We start from the raw sequence: 20,191 nt of genomic DNA, 5'->3' as shown, positions 1-20,191 counted from the left end.
CAGCCCCTGGCAATGTACTGCAACACTTCCTAAGGGGTTTGTGCGTGCCGTGTTCAAACGGCACTTATCTCATTAAAGCAATACAAGCGTTTAGCAATAACGTTGTTCCTTCCGAGCTCTTGGCTGTGATGACACGGATCCCCGTCCTTCCCACCTCTGCATCCCCCGCAGGGCCACCTGAAGCAGCACTCCGGCCCCGCGCGTGGTCCCTGCAGCTCCTGCCCGCTGTCCCTGCTGAGCCGCTCCCCTCGCCCTCTGCCTCCATTGGACCGCGCTCCTTCCAGCGGCTCCAATGGAGCCACCCACCTCTAGGAGGAAAGCCGAGCTGCAGCCCTGGTGAAACACCAAGTTTATTTCACGAAAGTGACGCAAAAATTCTTAAAGAGCTCTTTGGCAGCAGATTATCTGCAAATCAGACCATGTGAGGGGGACTGGTGTACAAAAAGCTGCCCGAGGTGCCGTGCCGCACACAGGCTGCGTGCTGGGACCTGCGGCAGATGTGGGTGAAGGCTCCTCGGACAACTGCGAGGAGGAAAGCACTGCCGGCCTGGCTGAGGGACAGGTAAGGGAAGACCTCTGGTGTGAGACGCCTTGAGAAATTGGGGCAGGGTGCGAGGTGGTGTCTGAGCAGCCGTCCTGCAGCAGCAGCAGGCACAAGGCTTCGTTAGCTTGGACTTCTTGCTGCCTCTTTCGACTCTGCCTCGAAAATCTGAAATACCGACAGCAGCCTAAATCATCACACGTCTGTATGTAGGTATATGTATGTATATGTAGGTATATGTAGGTATATGTAGGTATATGTAGGTATATGCAGGTATATGCGTTCATTGTTTTATCTTTAACCTTTAAGGTCTTGGAGTGACTCTTAAAGCGGAGTCAAAAGGAACGAGTGACAAAGCTTTGCATGAAGCAAAACCACAGAGGTGTGGGTGTGGGGTGAAAGTTTGCTTTGGCTTTTAGGCTGGTAATGTCCTTCTTTGCTTTTCTGTGCCGTGCCCTTGTGTGCACTCACAGCCACGGGGAGTCGGACGTGTGGAGCACTGTGCTGTGCCACTCTGAGCTCTGAGGCTCTGCTGTCACATCAGTGCATTATGGAGGCAGGGTTTATATAACATTTGCATAAAAAAACACCCAAACAATACGAAAGCTCTGAAGAGAAATGCAGAAAAGAAGCAAATCTGAAGCAAAAGCATAAATATATCATTTGCAAGCTGTTACTTATTTCAGAAGGAGAAAAGGAACTTTATTAACCTGACAAAATTATGTTTTGAAAGATAAACTGCTGCAGCGTCGCAAGTTATGTGACCGAATGGGACGGATTTATTGCAAGAGGTGGATCTGAGGTGTGTGTTGTAAACGTGTGTGAGTCAATCAGGTTTACTGCTGAAAACAAGTGGCTCGCTGGGTCTGTCTGCAGCATGACGCAGAAGTTAGGTGAGGAATGCATAGCTGAATGTGCAGTGCCTCGAGGGAGGCATGCCCCGGTGTGTTGGGAAGCCTGGGGAGAGGAAGAAGGTGCTTTTAAGGGGTTTGGGTTCTTTGGAGCATTGCTTGTGGAATTTTTGCTGGGTGGGTTGTGAGCAGTCGTTTTAACGGGGAGCTCTCTCCTCTTCTGTTGGGTGCTGGATGGACTCTTGGGGTGAGTTTCGCAAACGTTGTGGTCCGTGTTGTAACTGAGCAGGGGGTGGTGAGTTTCAGAGTGTTACATGAATTAGCAAACGCTGCCTCCAAAGTGGGAATTTAATGAAAGCCCCAAATTATTCCCACACGTGGGAGCACACGGAGTGTGTAATCTCCTTCCTGCTTCCCTCCAAGGAAAGATGAACTGCTGAGTTTTCATTAGGAACAGTACTGGAAATCTGACAAAGTGCTCACTCTGCGTCCCACCCGATCCCGATGCGTTAACTCTCCTCCACAGCTGTGTTCCCACAGCTCTGCTGTACCACTTCGTGTCCTCAGCACCAGTGCAGTGTAATGCAGCTGTCTGCAGGACAGGTGTCCCACAGAGCAGTCAGCAGAGCCCCAGCAGAGCCCCTGCAGCTCAGAGAGAACCATTACCAAGCATCCATCTGGGAACTGCTGGCTGTTCCCTGCTTCCTTTAGACAAAAACCTGCCAGCCATAGGAATGTGGCTGCTGGCATCCAGGTGCAGACCATCTTCCAGCTGCAGTGTGGAGCAGGTCACTGTGCAGAGCCACGCTGCAGAGCGCTGCTCTATTTCTTTGCTGATATTTGCTCAACTCTTCCTACAAGGTGATATAAATAATTTGAGGAAGAATGCAGGAGGATTATTGTTCCCTCGGTGCTTATCTGCTTCCTCGCACTACTTATGGACACTCTTGAGCCACCAGAAGTGTTTTCCTCCCCTCTCTGTTCCTTAAATGATGGCTGACAGCTTCGCAGCATTCCCACTACTGCACAGTGTCTCTCTTCTCTACAAATTCCTCCAGGTAAATCCTCTCTTTCCTGCTGCCTCCTTCAGGCTGAGACACAGACAAGTGCGTGACATTAGACTCACAGTCCTAGTTGATCTTCCCCCAGTACTATCATTTTCAAGCCTTATTTTCACATTAAACCTATTTCCACCTTAAACCTTCTTGGGAATAGCTGAGGTCAGTGGAGAGAGCAGTGCCTTGGGTCTTTCCATTTACATCCCCCTTCCTGTATGAGCTGCATCTTCTTTGCATAGTGCAACATGAAGTCGAGCAGCCACGTAGTTCTAACAGCCTGATATACTTTGTGATGGAAGTAAAGTTTAGGTCAAGCTAGCAGAAATCCTCTCGTACCTGGTGCTGTTTGCCAGCAGTACAGATTAATGTTTTGTCTTGAGGTACTACGTTGTTTAACTCTGCAGGTGTAAATGGGCAGGAGGAAGGCAGAGGGTTGGCAACAGTGGGGGTTTTCCTGCAGGAATGGAGCTGTAACCCAGGCAGGGGCTGTGTGCCAGCAAGTGCTGGTTTCAGATACCAGCACTCCAAAAGAGACTGTCATTTGTTTGCAGTAAAATGCATATAAAGGTACATGTTCTGCAGTGCTGTGAATGGCAAGGGACTTGCTCATTTGTAATGACTTTTGTGGCCGTGCGTGGCCCAAACAAGCTGTGTGCTGAGGAATTCAGGAAGCTGCAGCTGCCCCACCTCTCACAAAGCGTTGGGATTTGCGTCCATCGAAGCAACCTAATTGCTGTAGTCTCCTAGGCCTAGCAAGAGTTGGATTTCCCCTTTAAAAATATAGAGAACTGGGAAATAATTTAGTATTAATGTGCTGGGAAGATTTCTTTTACTGCTTGCCAGAGCGTGATAGGGATTCCCACATTGCCACGAGAGGTCACTGCATGCCTCGAGAATACCCAAAGCAGTGCTTAGCTCTGTGTCTCCCTGCTCAGCGAGGATCCAGGCACCAGGACAGGGGTGCTCCTCTGGAATTGATTTGGTAGAGACAAAGGAGTTGGCTTTGGGCATCTACTGCTGGCTTAAATTTAGCTCTGAGTGGGAGTAACCAAAAATTATCCTTTAATGAATAATTGTTTTTTGTGAACTGGGTTGGTGGCTTGAGCCAGGCTCCGTGAAGCACATAACTTCACTGCCCAGTTTAGCCCAGCACGGCTGCAATAGATGTAAGTGGTGCCTCAGCTGCTCTGGGCAGAGCAGATTGGATATTAGGAACAGTTTCCTCTCCAAAGAGTGATGCTGCAGTGGCACAGCTGCCCTGGGACGTGGGGAAGTCCCCATCCCAGGAGGTGTTCAAGGCCCATGGGGATGTGGCACTGAGGGCCGTGGTCAGTGGGCACAGTGGGATGGGTTGGACTTGGGGATCCAAGACATCTTTTCCAGCCTTCATTGTTCCAGGATTCCAACTCTGTGCAGTTCTGTACTTTTTTCCTTCTGCACTAGTCAGGCTGGTGATAAGAAGCCAGTAGGTACTTCGTTAAGAGCAACCTTTGCAGCAGCTCAGATGAAAAATAGGTAATAAACTGCCATCCCTTTCATTATTCACTACAGCAGTGTGTCCTACGGGTCCTGCAGCGGCAGAGAGATGGGTGCATGGGGGCGAAAGTGGGCAAAGTCCCTCACTGTTAGCATAATTTTCCCATTTCCCTAATCATCCTAGCATACTTCTCAACTCCAAGAACTCTACTGCCACTGTCAACACTCTTCGTAGTAGTGTGCATTCTCCTGCTGTTTGTTATTGTTTTTTTTTAAAGGGTAATGAAATCTTATGGCTCTGTTTCCATGTGCCAACTCAGTGAGCACCACTGCAGGGCTCTGGAGCAGCCTCAGTCCACAGATGGTAGCTGGTGAGCTGGAATTTATTCTCAGAAAGGAATAGTTCAAATTCCAGCAGAAGCCCCTCCAAGTTCACAAGTCACATTGCATAGCTGAGGTTCAAACTACTGAGAAGTCCACAAAAATATGTCAACTGATGTGATATTTCTTTCCTGTGGTCTGCTGAAGGAGCTTAGATTCGGATAAGACAACAATCTTGATTGTCACAGATCCAGGAAACCATGCTATATTCAACAAACTCCCCTCTGGACATGCCAAAACATATCTGCTTGCAGAACAAAAATGCTTTATGAATACACTAAATGGTATGGAAAATTCAGTCTCACAGATAATGCAGTTAAATCAACATCCTTTACTGCTTTCCCACTTATGAGTAAGAGGTATAAAGTCCAGAAGGGCTCAGGTTTCTTTTCCATATTCCTGTCTTATGCTTAACATGCCATACACAGTGGAGAGAAGGGTTGGTTGCGGCCTTTCCTAGGATTTTTCTGTTGCTGCCAGTGGTGGCAGGTCTTTTTCCATCTACCAAGGCTCTTTTGGGATGCTGGGAAGGTTTTGGACTCCAAAGACACACCGTTTCCATAGTCCTGCAGGTAAAACAGAACTTACTGTTCTTTGACGTGTATTTTTCTAGGGTGCTCTGAAAATGTTTCAGTCTTTATGATGATTAACCAATGGTAGCAAAGTACTGCTGTGATAGTAATCCAACATTAATGATAAGCTGCTTGCTATAAGGTGAAAACAACGTTATCTGGGGAAGCAGAGAAAGTAAGTGTGAGCAACCCAGAGATTTCTGGAAGTTATAAAAACATTCCTGGAGAAGGTCCTCCTGCGTGCTCTGCAGCTCGATAACTTTCCTTTCCTTTCTGCTCGCTTCCTTGCAAAGAGGCTTAGCAAACAGCCTTTGCTTAAGACTAAAAGCTGGGAAAAACCTGTGTGTTAATAGCTCTGGCAATGAGCAAATTCCAACAATGAGCAAATGATATTCCCACCCTGCTTCGGTTTTTCCAGGAGTTCAAAGTGGAGTAATGCTTATTCTTCTGCTCGGGATGTTGCAATCGTATTTACGGTGGTGAAAAATGCTTTGAAAAGGAAAAATGAGATGTAGTTCTCATCATTTACTACGTGGGGGCATCACGTAGATGGAGTAACGCTTTGCAAGCCATAAAGTGAGACTGCTGCCCCAGGGCACCTGAGGCACAAAGGATCTGTATTGACGTTTCACTGACTGAGGATTTACAGCACCAGAACAAAGGAGCAGAAAACAGAACAGGACCCAGCAGTTCCGCTGCTGCTCTTTTTTATTCTCAAGGAACGACTAATTGCATTCTTTCTTTCCTTATTTTTGTAATTTTGGATTGTTTTGTTTCCCCTGGATTACTCTTCTAGCCTTTGTGAAGAGAGCAGGTTGGGATTTGCTGTAGGAGCAGTGTCCACTGCCTTTCCCAGGGCTGGAACCCAAACAGGGTGAGAGATGCCTTTATTTCTCTGAGGAGCTACACAGCATGGGGGTCATGCTTTGTCCTAAACAGCCCCAGATGTTAATTGTTTCTGATTCAAACCAACCAAACTGAAATCTCCTGTTCTTCTTTTCTTTTTCTCATTACCAGTGTTGACAGAACTTTCCAAACTTTCATTTAAGCTTTCCAAATCTGCTGCGAAACATGGCATGCACTGGGGGACTTCTGAAAAAAGACAATTGTGAAATGTAATTTGTGTACCTGTTGTTATCCAAGTATTCATTTAATTACTTCTTCCCTCTTAATACTGGGTGAACGCAGAAATTACTGGTAGAAATCACAGGATGAGTGGATTATCTGCTAAATAATTCATACTTCATGCAGTGATGGTGAACTATTTCCAAAAGTATTTTAATCACAGAAACTGCCCAAATTGTAATGTGAATGTTACCAGCATCAGTAAGCCCTGTAACAGATTTCTTTTTAACGTATTTCATTTCTTAGATGGTGTTCGTGCCTTCAGTCTGATGGATTTAAATATGGAAGGGGAATTCTGAGAGCATTGGGAATACGCTGGAAATAAAAGCGTGGGAAAATAAGCTGAAGGGAACTGTGTGCTGCTGTCTGTCTGCAAGGGAGCAGGATCAATCTTGGAAAAATGGAAAAGAAGGCAACAAGCAATGAGACTCAGCCACTGACTTCCAAGAGAGGTACCTCCGACTGTAACGAAGGAGAAGATTGTAAAGAGAACGGACTTCTGATCAGGAGCCCCAAATCTGCCCTACGGCTCATGGAGGATGGGAATAAAGTACATCCTGGCCAGGGAGATAAAGAGGAGGCAGCCCAGATCTCAAATGGCTATTCAGGAGTTCAGAGCAGTGGGATGGGAGAGGTGGAGGATGCGCAGTGCACTGCCACAGTGGCCATGACCACCACCACAACCACTACATCCACCACGTGTGGGGCAGAGGGCCAGCAGCAGCTGATGGAGCTGGAAGACAGAGAGACCTGGAGTAAAAAAATTGACTTTCTGCTCTCAGTCATTGGATACGCAGTGGATCTGGGAAACGTGTGGAGATTTCCTTACATATGCTATCAAAATGGAGGAGGTCAGTGACCAGTTCTGTATGCTGTTCCTTAACATTCAGCTACCTTGCTTACTAATGAATTAGTTTAGTGACTTATTTTAATACCATACACGACGTAGCAGTAACAGAAAATTAATTACTCTTCAAGCAGACTGTAAAACTTATCCCACAGGATAAGTTATAAAAAATGAGAACTAGGAGCTGAGAGCTGGTTAGGTGCAGAGTAACCTGAGAGAAAAGATGAGAGCCCTGTCCAAAGGAGTGTAAAAACCAGATAAACCAACTTGTCAAAATACTCACCAGGAAAGCCAGGACTGAGACTCATGGACGTTCCAGCCAAAATATACATCTCCTCAAGGAGAGATTGGACAGAAAACACTTCTGCCTCCCTGATGTACGCTACCAAACAAATGCACTGCTGTGTCTGTATCTCACCTCATACTGTAGAGGCAGCACAGTCCTGGTGAATCCCATTGTATACCTGTTACAGAAACATGACACGTTTGGCCAGACTGTTGCTTCTTATTCACACTGCTGTGTAGTTAATTGTGAGAAATCCCATGGTAACTCAGTGTGGCACACTGTAAGGAGGGGATGTGCATCTTCCCTGGGGAGGAAAAGGAACTGTTGTTTATGGAGTGTTGAAACTAGTGGAAGAGAGGTCCTATAAGAGTTATAACGACCTGCTTTGTCTCTTGCAGGGGCATTCCTCATTCCTTACACAATTATGGCCATCTTCGGTGGTATTCCTCTCTTCTATATGGAATTAGCATTAGGACAGTACCACAGGAATGGGTGTATTTCAATTTGGAGAAAAATATGTCCTATATTCAAAGGTAATGAAGGGAAATGGAGAATTACTAGGAATTTTATGAACAGGTATAAGATCTTCCTATAAAAATGAATTTTCTGGGAGAAAAACATCTGAAAATAACAGAACAAAGTAAGGCAAAGTTCTACACACAGGTTTGGCTTTGCAAAGAAAGCTTTCCTAAGGCTTGAAGTGTATCTGTAAATGTGTGTGTGTGCTCTCATGCACATGTATGTCACACAACTCCGATCGATTACAAAGGCTGCTCTGACTCAAGCTTGAAAGAGTAAGGAAAGAAGTAAGAAAAGCATGTAATTGAAAAAAAAAGTGCAGAATTACTGAATCCTGGGCAACACTGAGAACAGGAAGGAAGGAAGATTCCCTGCAGAAGTAGAAATAATGTAGTAGGATCTATTCTATTCTATGAACTTGTTACTCTTGCTCCCAGTGCCAGAGTCCTGGTCCGAAAGTACCAGATGGCAGTTTCTAAATTCCAAATTTTAGGAGCAGCTGAAAAAACATTTAAGCCTATATTGTCTTGATTAAGAACGTTCTTTTGGAGTCAGAACTTTCTGAAGCCTTAAGAAACTGCAGTGTTGTAGATACATGGCAGGGTACATGTACCTCCTGCAGAGCTGCCTTCGGGGTTACTAATTGCGGGTGATGTGAATAACCAGTTCCTTCCTTTTTGTGGCCTAACTTACACTCATTTCATTTAACTGTTTCCAACCTTACTAGGCATTGGCTTTGCCATCTGTATAATAGACCTCTATGTAGCCTCCTACTACAACACCATCATGGCTTGGGTCTTCTACTACCTCGTGTCCTCCTTCACGACGGAGCTGCCGTGGACCAGCTGCACTAATGCGTGGAATACAGGCAACTGCACTACCTACTTCAGCAAGGACAACATCAGCTGGGCCCTGCACTCCATCTCTCCTGCAGAAGAATTTTATACGTAAGTGCATGTAAGTGAGGACAGAATGGTGGAACACGTAGCAAGCTTATCTGTGGAGGGGGACCAGAGGTGTTTAGTAATAGCACACTTTTCCAAACTGTTCAGTTAACTGAATACCTGTAGGGGGATGTAAGCTTAGGGTGTGGGGGAGGGTACTCTGTATTTTAGATCACAGGTTTCCAACTATCTGGCCATTATTTACCATTTATCATCACTGGTGCACTGTTAATATCAGACATGTAAGTAAAAAAATCCAAAATAGTATGACTCTGAAGTCTAATTATCGAGGCCTCAGGACTTCTTGTAATGCTCAGACCACAGTAAGGAACTGCTCACAGCATACTGAACATATTTGTTACAAAAATATCTACACTGTGTTTTTCTTTCCTCTTTCAGCCGCCAAGTTCTTCAGGTGCATAGGTCCAATGGGCTGGATGACCTGGGGGGCATTAGCTGGCAATTGACCCTCTGTTTATTGTTAATCTTCATCATTGTATACTTCAGCATCTGGAAAGGGGTCAAAACATCTGGCAAGGTGAATGCAAAAGCAAGACAAATCACTTGGTACAGTATAGCCTAGCAGAAGTTCTAAAGGAGCCAATTAACATGACAATTACTCCAGACTGTCTTCAGGGCAGGGATTGTAGCCTCACCTATTTGGGCAGCACTTGCTGCAGAATGACTGCTACTGTTACCCAAGTAACAGCAAGTTATGCCACAGTTCTGTGCACAGCATCAACCCTGCACAGAGAAAGCATGGATATTTATGTGCAATCTGCCTGTTTACAGAACTTTTGAGAAGTTCATATGAAGATGTTACGAATGCTAAGAGCTATCATTTGAAAGTTATCATAAATTCTTACCACCTCTTAGTTTTCTATCCTTGGCAAACACCATCTCAATGTTCCCCCTCGCAGGTGGTGTGGGTGACAGCCACATTCCCTTATGTCATACTTTTTATCCTGCTCGTGAGAGGGGCAACTCTGCCTGGGGCGTGGAGAGGTGTCCTCTACTACCTGAAACCTGAATGGCAGAAACTCCTGGCCACTGAGGTAAGAGCATTACAAAATAGCTGGGGCTCACCTGCAGCCTTTCAGCATGTGTAGCACATGTACAAACTTCAGTGTGTGCTTTCAGTATAGAGTACAATTACATAGTGTCTCGGCATGGAATTAAAAGCCTGACATCATGCTCTTGTTTAAACAGTTGTCCTATTCTTTCCATAGATATATAGATATTAAGGACTAAATGGGGTTCCTGGTTCTATTCTGCTATTTGAGTTCATGAATTTAGCTTGAACTAACAGTGAAATAGCAAACATCCTGACACTGCAAGAAGCTATGATGATTGCTGCTACACTACAACACCATCCTGGCCTACTGCTGTCACACTGAGCCAACTACATTTACTAAGCTCTTCCATCTGGATTAGCTGCAGTTGTTTTGATGGGAGGGGGTCATTACATGCTCAGGCAGACTTTCCCACACCCAATGGTGTCTACAGTTACCAGAGTTGAAATGTAAAGTCTCCATCCTGTGACACACACTGCCAGATAAGCCCAGGGAGGGTCTCTTTAGCTGCCCACTAAAGTATGACTTGGTGGTGAGTGGACATGGGCAAACACACTGGAGAGGCAATGGATCGGTTGGGTCTGCACACCACACCAAGGTTTGAAAAGAGAGGAGGAATGAGGACAAGACTGGGCTAATAAAAAAAAAAAGCCAACCCGTTCCACTGTCTGATTTAGCTCTGAACTCTGTGTGTGACAAGTGGTCCATCATGCTGAAGGCTGCACTGAGGTCCCTGTGTAAGCCCCGGGTGGGAAGAGTGATGGAAAAACCCCAAAGCAATAAATACTACAAATACAAAGATTAAAAATTCTAATGTTTGCAAGTCTGCTGCTCCCCAGCTGATATGGAGAGGTTTGAATGAAGAGGAAATGAAAAGACACCAGTCTCTGATAAAGCAGCATCTTCAATAAGGGACCACATCTTCTGAAAAAGCAATAAAGGGCATTGATATTGTATTGGATGTATCTGAAGTGAGGACAGCAGATCACAATCTGTGTGCAGGACGATGACAGAGTTCTGTCTGTGGCTGATACGGGATGGCCTCACACGATGGCAGAAAGTATTAGAAATGAGTGGTAATGAACTCCAGGTTTCATCAAAAGAGGATAAACAAACGAGGACTTTCACCTTCAGAAGAAGAACTGATATTAGCAACACCACTCATTAAGGCTGCAGCTGCTCTTCAAGTACAACAAGCTTTTCATAACAAGATCATCACACTTGCATCTATCACAGCTACAACAAAGCTGCTCTGAGTGCCTCAAACTACAGCTGCATCCACACTGCCCAATGCGACTTGTGTGCCAAGGAAGAATCTCAGCCCGGAGGACTCATGGCCAAACACTGAACTACTGCACAGCACACACAGAAATATGGGCCAAGGCCCCCACCAGGCCATGGGCAGAGCTCTCCATACGCTGCAGAAGCCGTGGTAACCCGATGACAGACAGATCACTGAACTCATCTGCGATGCTGCCAGATGTGGGCACTTACAACAATGTGTACAGGAATGCAGCAGCTTTCTATCTGCAGTAAATTGTTTTGATATAAATCCTAATTGCATCACCAATGAAAACTGCAACAGCAAAGACCAAACTATAGGAGATATTAACACCTTTCTTAACAAATGTTCGTTAGATCAGGACTAGAACATAAGGGTACCAGGGCCGCACCACTTTGTATGGCTAAGTGATATTCTGAACCTTCCAAACTCACCCCATCTGTCTCATTATCTTTTTTTTCTTGATCTTTATCATTTTTCAGGTTTGGGTGGATGCAGCAGCTCAGATTTTTTTCTCCCTTGGCCCGGGTTTTGGGGTCCTATTGGCTTATGCCAGCTACAACAAATTCCATAACAACTGCTACCAGTGAGTACTACCTCATTCTATATGTAAAATTGAATTTAAGAATGTAAGTGCTGGTGTTAACCAAAAGGAAGCTGTGCCAGTGAAAGGCACTGAATTGTCAGAGCTTTATACATACAAACCAGACAGCAGCATGACAGAACAAAGATGCAAGCTCAGGCATTTTTTTGTTGTTGTGCCTACCCTAAAGAGAAATGATCTCCGCCAATGACAGCCAGGAGGCCGTGATGTAAACCTTGCTGCAACAGAGTGGCACAGCCCCCTGACAATCAGATGAGAAATGCTGAATGTCAGCAGTCAGACAGGGTGTGACTTCAGAGCCTTGAGCTGAAAGGCAATTTGTAATTGTTTCCTTAAAAACAAAACAAAGCTCTTTCTATAATTAAAGAATTCCTTCGTTCTTTAATATTCCTAAAGCAATTCCTGACAGTTTAGAGGTCCACTATTTCTGCAAGCGTCAATCCAGCATTTAATCCTGTGCCAGACTGAGGTTACAACCTGTCTGAAGTTCTTCCTTAGGAAAAGCAACGAGAAGTTGCTTTGTTGTTGTTTGCTTTCCCAAATCCACTCCTCGCTCCTTCCGCTGCATTCCCCTAACTGCTGCAGGAGTGCAGCTCAAGCAGTGCCCTCCCCAGCAGCACAGGGCCCTCCCCAGCAGATGAGGATTCCCCGATGTGAGCGAGGTCTTCTGTTGCAGAGACGCCCTGGTTACCAGCACCGTGAACTGCATGACCAGCTTCGTGTCCGGGTTTGTCATTTTCACTGTGCTGGGCTACATGGCCGAGATGAGGAACGAAGATGTGTCGGAGGTTGCCAAAGACATGGGTAGGCTAACTTTTGGACTTCTAAGAGAATGTATTTGTGTACTTTGCATTGAGAGAACTAGCAACTCCAACAAGTGGATAAGATTATGCCAAGTGCTTGGTACATAATTCAGGATAGTGTCTTCTTTTATGCTAAAGGCACTGTTACAAATGTGCTAAAATACTACTCCGTAACACCAGCATCCAGAAGTCATGTGTGCAGCTCCACAGCACTGTTCTAACTGCACATGGGGGAGAAGTCTGCTGCAGGGAAGTGGAACAACCTCTCCTCCCCACAGCAGCACTAATGGGTCTCTCTGCTTCTCCACTCTAACACCAGGACCCAGTCTGCTCTTCATTACCTACGCTGAGGCCATTGCAAACATGCCTGCTTCAACTTTCTTTGCCATCATATTCTTCTTGATGTTACTCACGCTGGGATTAGACAGCACGGTGAGTAGACAGCACCTGAGAGAGGTGGACGAATGATGTTCAGTGTCTTCCTTACCCGAGCCAGCACCATGAGGAGCAGAATTACCAACACAGTGCTGGCACCAAAGGGTTTAACACAGGACTGAGATCTCCATGTGCCTCCTGTAAGATAGAAACCCCTACTCCAGTTTCAGTGATGGAGAAATGGAGGCTTAAATAAGATTAAATGAGTTGTCAAAGTCACACTGTGATAAGTAGCAGTGGACCTGGGAACAGAACACAGCTAGAGCACGTGCTTCAGGAAGTCGTGGCTGTACGCAGCCTTACGGGCTGTGCTCCCTGTGTCCTGTCAACTTACAAACCAGTGAATTAATTCCCATTTGATGTTCTTTCACACTAGTTGGATTCAAAAGGTGGGAACTGGAGGAAGCTTCCTCGACAGCACTGCAGAATGGAGCTCTTCTAAAAACACTGCCACGTGAGCCTGTTCTAGTGACTGAGGATCAGCTCCTTCTAGGAAGGCTCAGCACTGCTGGTTGCACAACGTTAGTTTCACTGAGCCACTTCATACATAACAGCAGCTTATTCCCTGTAATAGAGCACTTCCTGTAATAGGTGCTTGCTCCTGAAACAGGAAGACTAAATTCCTGCTAAAACATTCTGAAGGAAGTCTGGACAGCAATTGTACCAACTCTAGAGGGAGAGTAAAGCACAGCGTTTCAATGGCTACAGTTCCTTTTCCAGGTAAAACTGCCCAATTTTTCCACTTGATTTTTTCCACGCTTTTCAGTTTGCAGGACTAGAGGGAGTGATTACTGGAGTCCTGGATGAATTCCCACACATCCGGAGCAAGCGCAGGGAATTCTTTGTCCTCGGTCTGATCATCGTTTGCTTTTTGGGGTCATTAGCAACCCTGACTTTTGTAAGTACTTCACCCCGTTCTCAGCTTTCCTCACTGGCAGTTTCCTGCAGATGACATCACGGAGAGGGTTGTATTTTTGTTTTAAAAGAGATTCAAGAAGTCAGAATGAATCTCTAAATGTGAGCAGTACCTCTCACTAGGAAATGTGTTGCAAAACAATCCGTATTGCAATTCAGCAAAGCTGTGCTGCAGATCCTAACTGCCACAGGCACTGCTCCAGCTGCTAAGTCAGCAGGCAGGGGTGCTTCGACGTGGCACATGTGCTTTGCTTCTCACCCTCCCAACCTCCATGTTTAAAAATATTAGATTGTTATTTTCATTTTCCCAATGTTAGAAATCATAGAACCATAGGGGTTGGGAGGGACCTCAAGAGATCATCAAGTCCAACCCCAATACATGCCGTGTTTAATAAAAAGGTCAAAAAAATTGTCCACGAGAAATTGCTGCCATTGACTGTTGTTGGACCACTCTCCAGGGATTTCTGCCAAATGATCTGAATCTTCCTCACCCAGTCAGCTGGAAAGCATCATCAGTCACCCCATGTCGTCCCTTCGTGGCTCGTGGGATTTCATTTTCACAGCAAGCAAAACTTTGAATTATGACAACGATGACTGTAAGGGACAAAGAAAATACACATGGGTTTCCTGTTGTGTCTCACTTTTCTTGCTCATTTACACACAATCCTCTTCTCAGTGAGAGCATTTACTGTAGAAGTAGACGTAGTTCCTCTCTGAGACACAAACTCTTCCTCCTTCAGTTGAGCCTAGGTATCCCAAATGGTAAGAAAGCGAAGCAACACTCTATTTTGTTCATGTTTATCAGCTATGAGTCAAGTTGAAGGAAGGTGACACAGGGAGGCAAGCAAAAAGCCACCCCATCACACTGCACCAGGTCCTCATTTGTTCATTAAATTCAGTGGGGACAGCCATGAGATTCAGTTTTAGCCCTTCTGCATGGCAGCCCCACTGCTGGAATACATCCATGCACAGCAAGAGCAGCACAGCCAAGGACTGCACAGGTCACAGTGCAGCAGAACTTACACATCTGTGAACATTCTGCTTCAGATGAAGGCAGTAACGAAGAACAGGGCTTCCATCACTGGCTCTGTGGTTCACTGACAGCACTGTCTCCTTTGCAGGGAGGAGCGTACGTGGTGAAGCTGTTTGAAGAATACGCCACCGGCCCAGCTGTGCTAACAGTGGTGTTCCTGGAAGCAGTGGCAGTGGCCTGGTTCTACGGTATGTGCACTGCTGTGGGACTGAGGGCACTCCTGGGCCCCGTTTCCTCTGGTTCTGCACACAAAATCACTGATGGCTCAGGAAAATGTTTGCTTTTCTTAAAACTGACTGTTAACCAAATCCACACGAATGACTGTCGGTGGCTCTCTGAGAGAGGCACTCTGACACCTGAAAGTAATGAGATCATTCAGAACAATTACGGGTTCAGTGTAGTTAAGGCTCAGAGGAACAAAACAGCACCTCAGGGTGGGCCCTGTGCTGCCTTGCTGTGCACACATCTCTGTGCGAGGGACTCCTTTCTGCGGTCACTACTCTCATCCCACTTGTCCCCACAGGCATCTCCCAGTTTTGCAACGATGTGAAGGAAATGCTGGGCTTTACTCCAGGCTGGTACTGGCGTGTGTGCTGGGTGGCCATCAGTCCCATCTTCCTGCTGGTGAGTTTTCTTCACATCCTTTTTATTTTCTTATTTTTCCCAGCACAATAAAATCACCATTGAACAATTCCTTAGATCTCTAAAAGCTCAATTACAGAATTTTCTTGGGAAGCTCTTTAGTAACAATTCTTGTTAAAATAAAAATGCTTAAATCACAATTTTAAGGGTTTTTGTGGATGAGCTAGATAAACATGCCTGGGACTGGAACAACTCCTTCCCCCCCTCATGGACAAAGATTATTTTGTTTTGTTGTTCTGTGTTTGCCACAGAAAATAAAAGATGGTGATGAAACACAGTGTCTGGGAGGAAACCCAGGATAAGTAAATAGCAGTAACTGCTGACTGACAACTTCAGAGTGTCCCATGTAGTGCTTGCTGCAGTTAATTGCAACCTTCATAAATCTATAATTCAAGATTGGAAATCCTATCCTGATGTTTGTCTTGGCAGCACTATTGATAACATTTTAACATCAAGTGTTCATTTCCTGATCCCAAATGAGTTCATGCTGTCTCTGATTGTTACCGGGAGCAGAGCTGGCCAGGGTGGAGTTTATGAGCACTGAATGTGCACTGAAGACCTGCAGAGTGAATTCTGAACTCTGCTGTAATGACCAATGCATCCCTAACAGATTTTTAGTTTATTACCCTCAGAAAAAGAAGGGAAAAAATGGTTACAAACAAAAGCGTTGCACCAGAAATGATTTTTAAACTGCTGTCCTCTCTGTGATCCTGAACCAGCACAGCTCTGGTGGTGTGGTTACTGGGCAGAGCTATTTGTGTTCTCTGAGGAAGCTAAACTAAAATAAGGAATGCCCAGAAGGTGCTATGCTATTTTGCTATGGGAATGTCAGTGGTATTCCTGATCTTCTGATGCTAATCTGGAAAAAAAACAATTCCGAGGGCAGTCACCAACGTTACTCATGGAGCACTCAGCTGCAAAGCATTTGTTGTTTCACAAGAAATCTCACAGTCATGAAGGAAAAGCAGAATAAAGAAAACAAATCAAATTCTGAGTAAGGCTTAATTATAGGCTGCTTTCCTCCTGGGAGTGCAGGGGACGGGGAAGACTTAAGAGCAGCACTGAAAAGCAGGCATGCTTTGCACAAACCCTGCAGTGGTGCAACCTCACTGAAGACAAGCAGAGCTGGAATTACCCAGAAGTGCTTTATTCCATGAATCCCTCCTTAGGGACCTCAGCCCTTAAGGAAATTGTTCTCTGATAAAAAGGACACAAATACAACGAGCGTAGGCGCACCGTAAAACGTGTGGAAGATGTAATGTTTGTCTAACCTTAAAAACCCACTCATTTATTTTGATTATGCATAAAAATAAAACCCACACTCAGATTATAGAGCAAGGAAATGCTCACAGCAGATATGAATGAGTGATAAACTGTTATGGAGCATTTCTTAACACATCGTTCTGAAACAGAAGAGAGCATAGAATGGGAACAACAAACTCAGAATCATTAAGATGTGTCCTAAAGATTCCTTCTCTTCCCACATCATTGCTTAATTGCTACACCACGGATTACTTTTCCCTCTACTCATTTCAGAGTGTACAACTGCAATAATTGTAGAATTGCAATGAGTGAGATGATGCAATGCCACGTTCAAAGCTGGAATGTCAGACCACACTCGCAGGCTTTCAGCTCCTGCTTGGGTAAAACCCTCAAGTTCCTGAGCAGTTTTAAACTTCCTGAAGCCTGCATGGATACCTGAAAGCTTTTAGTTTAATCTATATTAATGCCATGTGAGATTTTTATCAGGAGCAATACACATTTAATCCTTCTCAAGTCCTGCTCTGGTTTTTGTTCTTTAAGTGTAGTTCCTTGCTGGGACAGAGAGTTCCCTGAAGGAACAGCATGTGCTGTCTAAACACGTTGAAATGTTTCTTGTTTCCTTTCCAGTTCGTCACTTGCAGCTTTCTGTCCAACCCCCCCGAGCTACGGCTTTTTGATTACAATTATCCCTACTGGACCACAGTGGTGGGCTACTGCATAGGAACCTCTTCCATCATCTGCATCCCACTCTACATGGTTTATCGGTTGGTCGTCACTCCCGGAACACTTAAGGAGGTATCCAGAAGGCTCTGTCGTGTCCGTTAGGAACAAAGTGATTTCTATAAGTATGATGTGTTATTTTGTCTAGGATTTGATGCCCTGGTCTGTTTGTTCCTAGCTCACTGTCAGCTCATTGTGTTTTGCCCATTTGGGGTGATGTACAAATCTTCCAGGTCTCGTTGAGGGGGCTGAGATACATTCACATCCAGTTATTGAATCAAGTGTCCCTTTTTATGCTTGAATTCTTTCCCTAGAAATCACACGTGTGAGCCAGTGACAGATCGGGTCCCTTGGGTGTGCTTACTAGAATGAGTTTCTTTTTCTGTCCCACATTTAATAAGGGTTCTGTGCCATGAATTCAGTGCCATTTTTGGGACTTCTCGTAAGTTCTTGTAAATACTAGTTCTGAGAGAACATGTTCAACAAACTCAGAGTGCCCACGTAAAGTCCTACAGCATTAGTAGGACAGCTGTCAAACTCTGATTCACATTATATCTACTACAAAGAATTAATAGTGTGCACTTCCATAGCACCACAGTGCAACAGTAACATAACCCTGCAATGTCTTTGCCTTGTAGCTGAAGAAGTGTAACTCGAAGGAGTAGTGTTCTTATTTCAAAACCCTCTCCACATGGCTGCAGTGTTTTTTATTACCTACAAAATGAGTCAGCTTCTAACACTGATTTCTTTCCAACAGCGCATTCTGAAAAGCATTACTCCAGAAACAGCCACAGAAATTCCTTTTGGAGACATCCGCATGAACGCAGTTTAAGCTAACCTGGTTTCTGGGGAGAGAGGGGAAGCACAGAATCAAACTTTCCACCCAAGGAGTTATGCTTCCAGCTGAGGTAACAACGGGACGAGTTTTCTGCAGAGGTTCTGACACTGACAACGGGCATTTGGAAACGTGATGCCTCCAGCACATCTATCCGAGCCATTCAATGAAACCTGCCCTGCACTTCTAACCAGACTGACCTGAGTAACAGCTCATTCTGGAAACACGAGGATGTCTGTGTGTGTGAGGACACCACCACTCCATGCGTGGGCACCAGGGCTGTTGCAGGAGCCTCTCCAGGACGAGCAGCAGCAGTAGGATTAGGTTTTGAATCACACATCTGTGGCAGTTCTCCTGTATCTTCCTCAATGTGATTGTTCGTACTGGGCAATGTTGTATTTGCTTCTAAGGTTCTAATTGCTTCAAACACGTTGACAAATACAAAAATATTTCCAATAGCCATATATTACTCAAGTAACACAGGGTTTTATCAACTAAATATTAAGTTCTCCAGCTCCTAGGTTTGGAGCAGAGTCGTCAGAGGAAGAAATCTTGAGCAGCACTATACACAGCTCTGCACAAATCAGCATGCACATTTGGTAACGTTATCCTCCTCATTTCATTTGTAGATCGTATGTTTCTGTTGTTTCTTGTTTAACAAATAGTACAAAGCCAGTTTTTGTAAGGTAGGCTTCACAGTCCAGCAACAAAAAGGTCTGTGGGTCACCTGCCAAGCACTGAAGCTAAGCTACATGTTGACAAAATCCTTGTACTCACAGACTGTGCATCTACTCCCAAGGAAACTGTATACCAACAGTGAAGTACTTTGAGTCCAGATGCCAAAAAGTGGACTCTTGCAGATCTGCTTTTCTTTTGTTTATTTTTTAAACTTCAGTTCCACAGCTAAGATTGCCCAGAGCCTGGGGCTTTTTCTGTTGTTTCCCAGTATAAACCTCAAGTTCAGAATAACCCTTCTGGCTGACTGACAGAAGTACATTTACCCAAACGTACTGCCAAGATTTACTAGCTCCCGTTCTTACGTGAACGCATTTGGTTTTCACCCTGAAGAATAACAGTAGAGTTTGTTTTTTAACAAGCAGTTGTGTTCATCAGGAGAAATTCTGGTCAGAACTGATGGTAACAAATTCTGAAGCACTGATGATACACAAACTAACTTCCATGTATGCACTACCTTGTCACGCTATGTCTGCACATACACCTCCAGTGGGAGCTGCCCCTCAGACTGACTGTCACTGCCAAATTAGTTGGAGGACAACAGTTGTGCTGTAGTTACATGGGAATTTAGATAATGAATAGTCATCATTTATATAAAGGCACTGCATTTTCACTCTACCACATAGGTTATACAAGTCTAAAAAAAATAGAATTAAACAGAGCATAAAGGCCTTTTTCACATTTCATGGTTCACTTAGGAAACACTGCTATAATTAACGATGAGATGCACGCACACACAGCAGCAGGAACTGAGAAAGCCACTGAAGAGTTTACATCAGTAGAAAGCACACGAGAGGAGAGCATGGGGGGTGCAACTGCCTTCTGAGTGCACCCACCTCACTTCCACCGCACCTACTGACCACAGCTCCCTTATCTTTAGCTCTCAATGCCAACTTCCCACATGGAAATAACCCTAAGCAACAAGGACTGTTCTTGTCAAATGACAAAGAAAGGCCTCCTGTGCTACTTTTTAAAAGGGAGTATGTTCTTGCACTGCCATCAGAAAAACAAAATAAATTTGTCTTACTGGATGCTTACTCATACAGAACAGTTTTGAAGCTTAGTCCTCCAAGATATTTGAAAACTACTTCCAAAAGCATCTTCATCACGAGGAAAAGTTCATCCAGACACACACTGACTTCAAACTGCCAGTCAGAGAAAATTACTGGTTGTTGTTAATAAACTTTTCTGTTATAAGTACATTCACTGGAAAAAAAAACAAACACATATGAAGCGTCAATGTAAAATCGA

General features: G+C 44.8%; 1 protein-coding gene across 2 annotated transcripts; it reads left to right on the top strand.

Annotated features, from left to right (window-relative positions):
- The first annotated feature begins 320 nt into the window (after window positions 1-320).
- SLC6A4 (solute carrier family 6 member 4) lies at window positions 321-18,976 on the top strand. Of its 2 annotated transcripts, none has more exons than XM_065731935.1 (14): window positions 321-562; window positions 6,251-6,855; window positions 7,536-7,670; window positions 8,384-8,603; window positions 9,000-9,138; window positions 9,521-9,655; window positions 11,438-11,541; window positions 12,236-12,363; window positions 12,682-12,794; window positions 13,564-13,695; window positions 14,834-14,933; window positions 15,269-15,369; window positions 17,278-17,445; window positions 18,128-18,976. In XM_065731935.1, exons 2-14 carry the CDS (start codon window positions 6,405-6,407, stop codon window positions 18,200-18,202), a joined length of 2,001 nt encoding a protein of 666 aa, XP_065588007.1. In that variant the 5' UTR covers window positions 321-562; window positions 6,251-6,404; the 3' UTR covers window positions 18,203-18,976. The 2 variants fall into 2 exon arrangements, with proteins under 2 accessions (XP_065588007.1, XP_065588008.1); XM_065731936.1 differs by lacking the exon at window positions 321-562 and adding an exon at window positions 5,746-5,994.
- The last annotated feature ends 1,215 nt before the right edge of the window (window positions 18,977-20,191 follow it).

Source organism: Cyrtonyx montezumae, unplaced genomic scaffold, assembly GCF_038088225.1.
Source record: "Cyrtonyx montezumae isolate F1298 unplaced genomic scaffold, pur_monq_1.0 scaffold_15, whole genome shotgun sequence".
In the NCBI taxonomy this organism is placed as follows: Eukaryota; Metazoa; Chordata; class Aves; order Galliformes; family Odontophoridae; genus Cyrtonyx; species Cyrtonyx montezumae.
Note: the sequence above shows the minus strand (reverse complement) of the source record. Positions and strands in the feature narration are given on the sequence as shown.

Coding starts and splice junctions, on each gene's coding strand:
- SLC6A4 (XM_065731935.1), top strand. CDS start 6,405: ATGGAAAAGAAGGCAACAAGCAATGAGACTCAGCCACTGACTTCCAAG. Junction 9,656..11,437: donor AGAAACTCCTGGCCACTGAG/GTAAGAGCATTA, acceptor ATCATTTTTCAG/GTTTGGGTGGATGCAGCAGC. Junction 14,934..15,268: donor GGCAGTGGCCTGGTTCTACG/GTATGTGCACTG, acceptor TTGTCCCCACAG/GCATCTCCCAGTTTTGCAAC.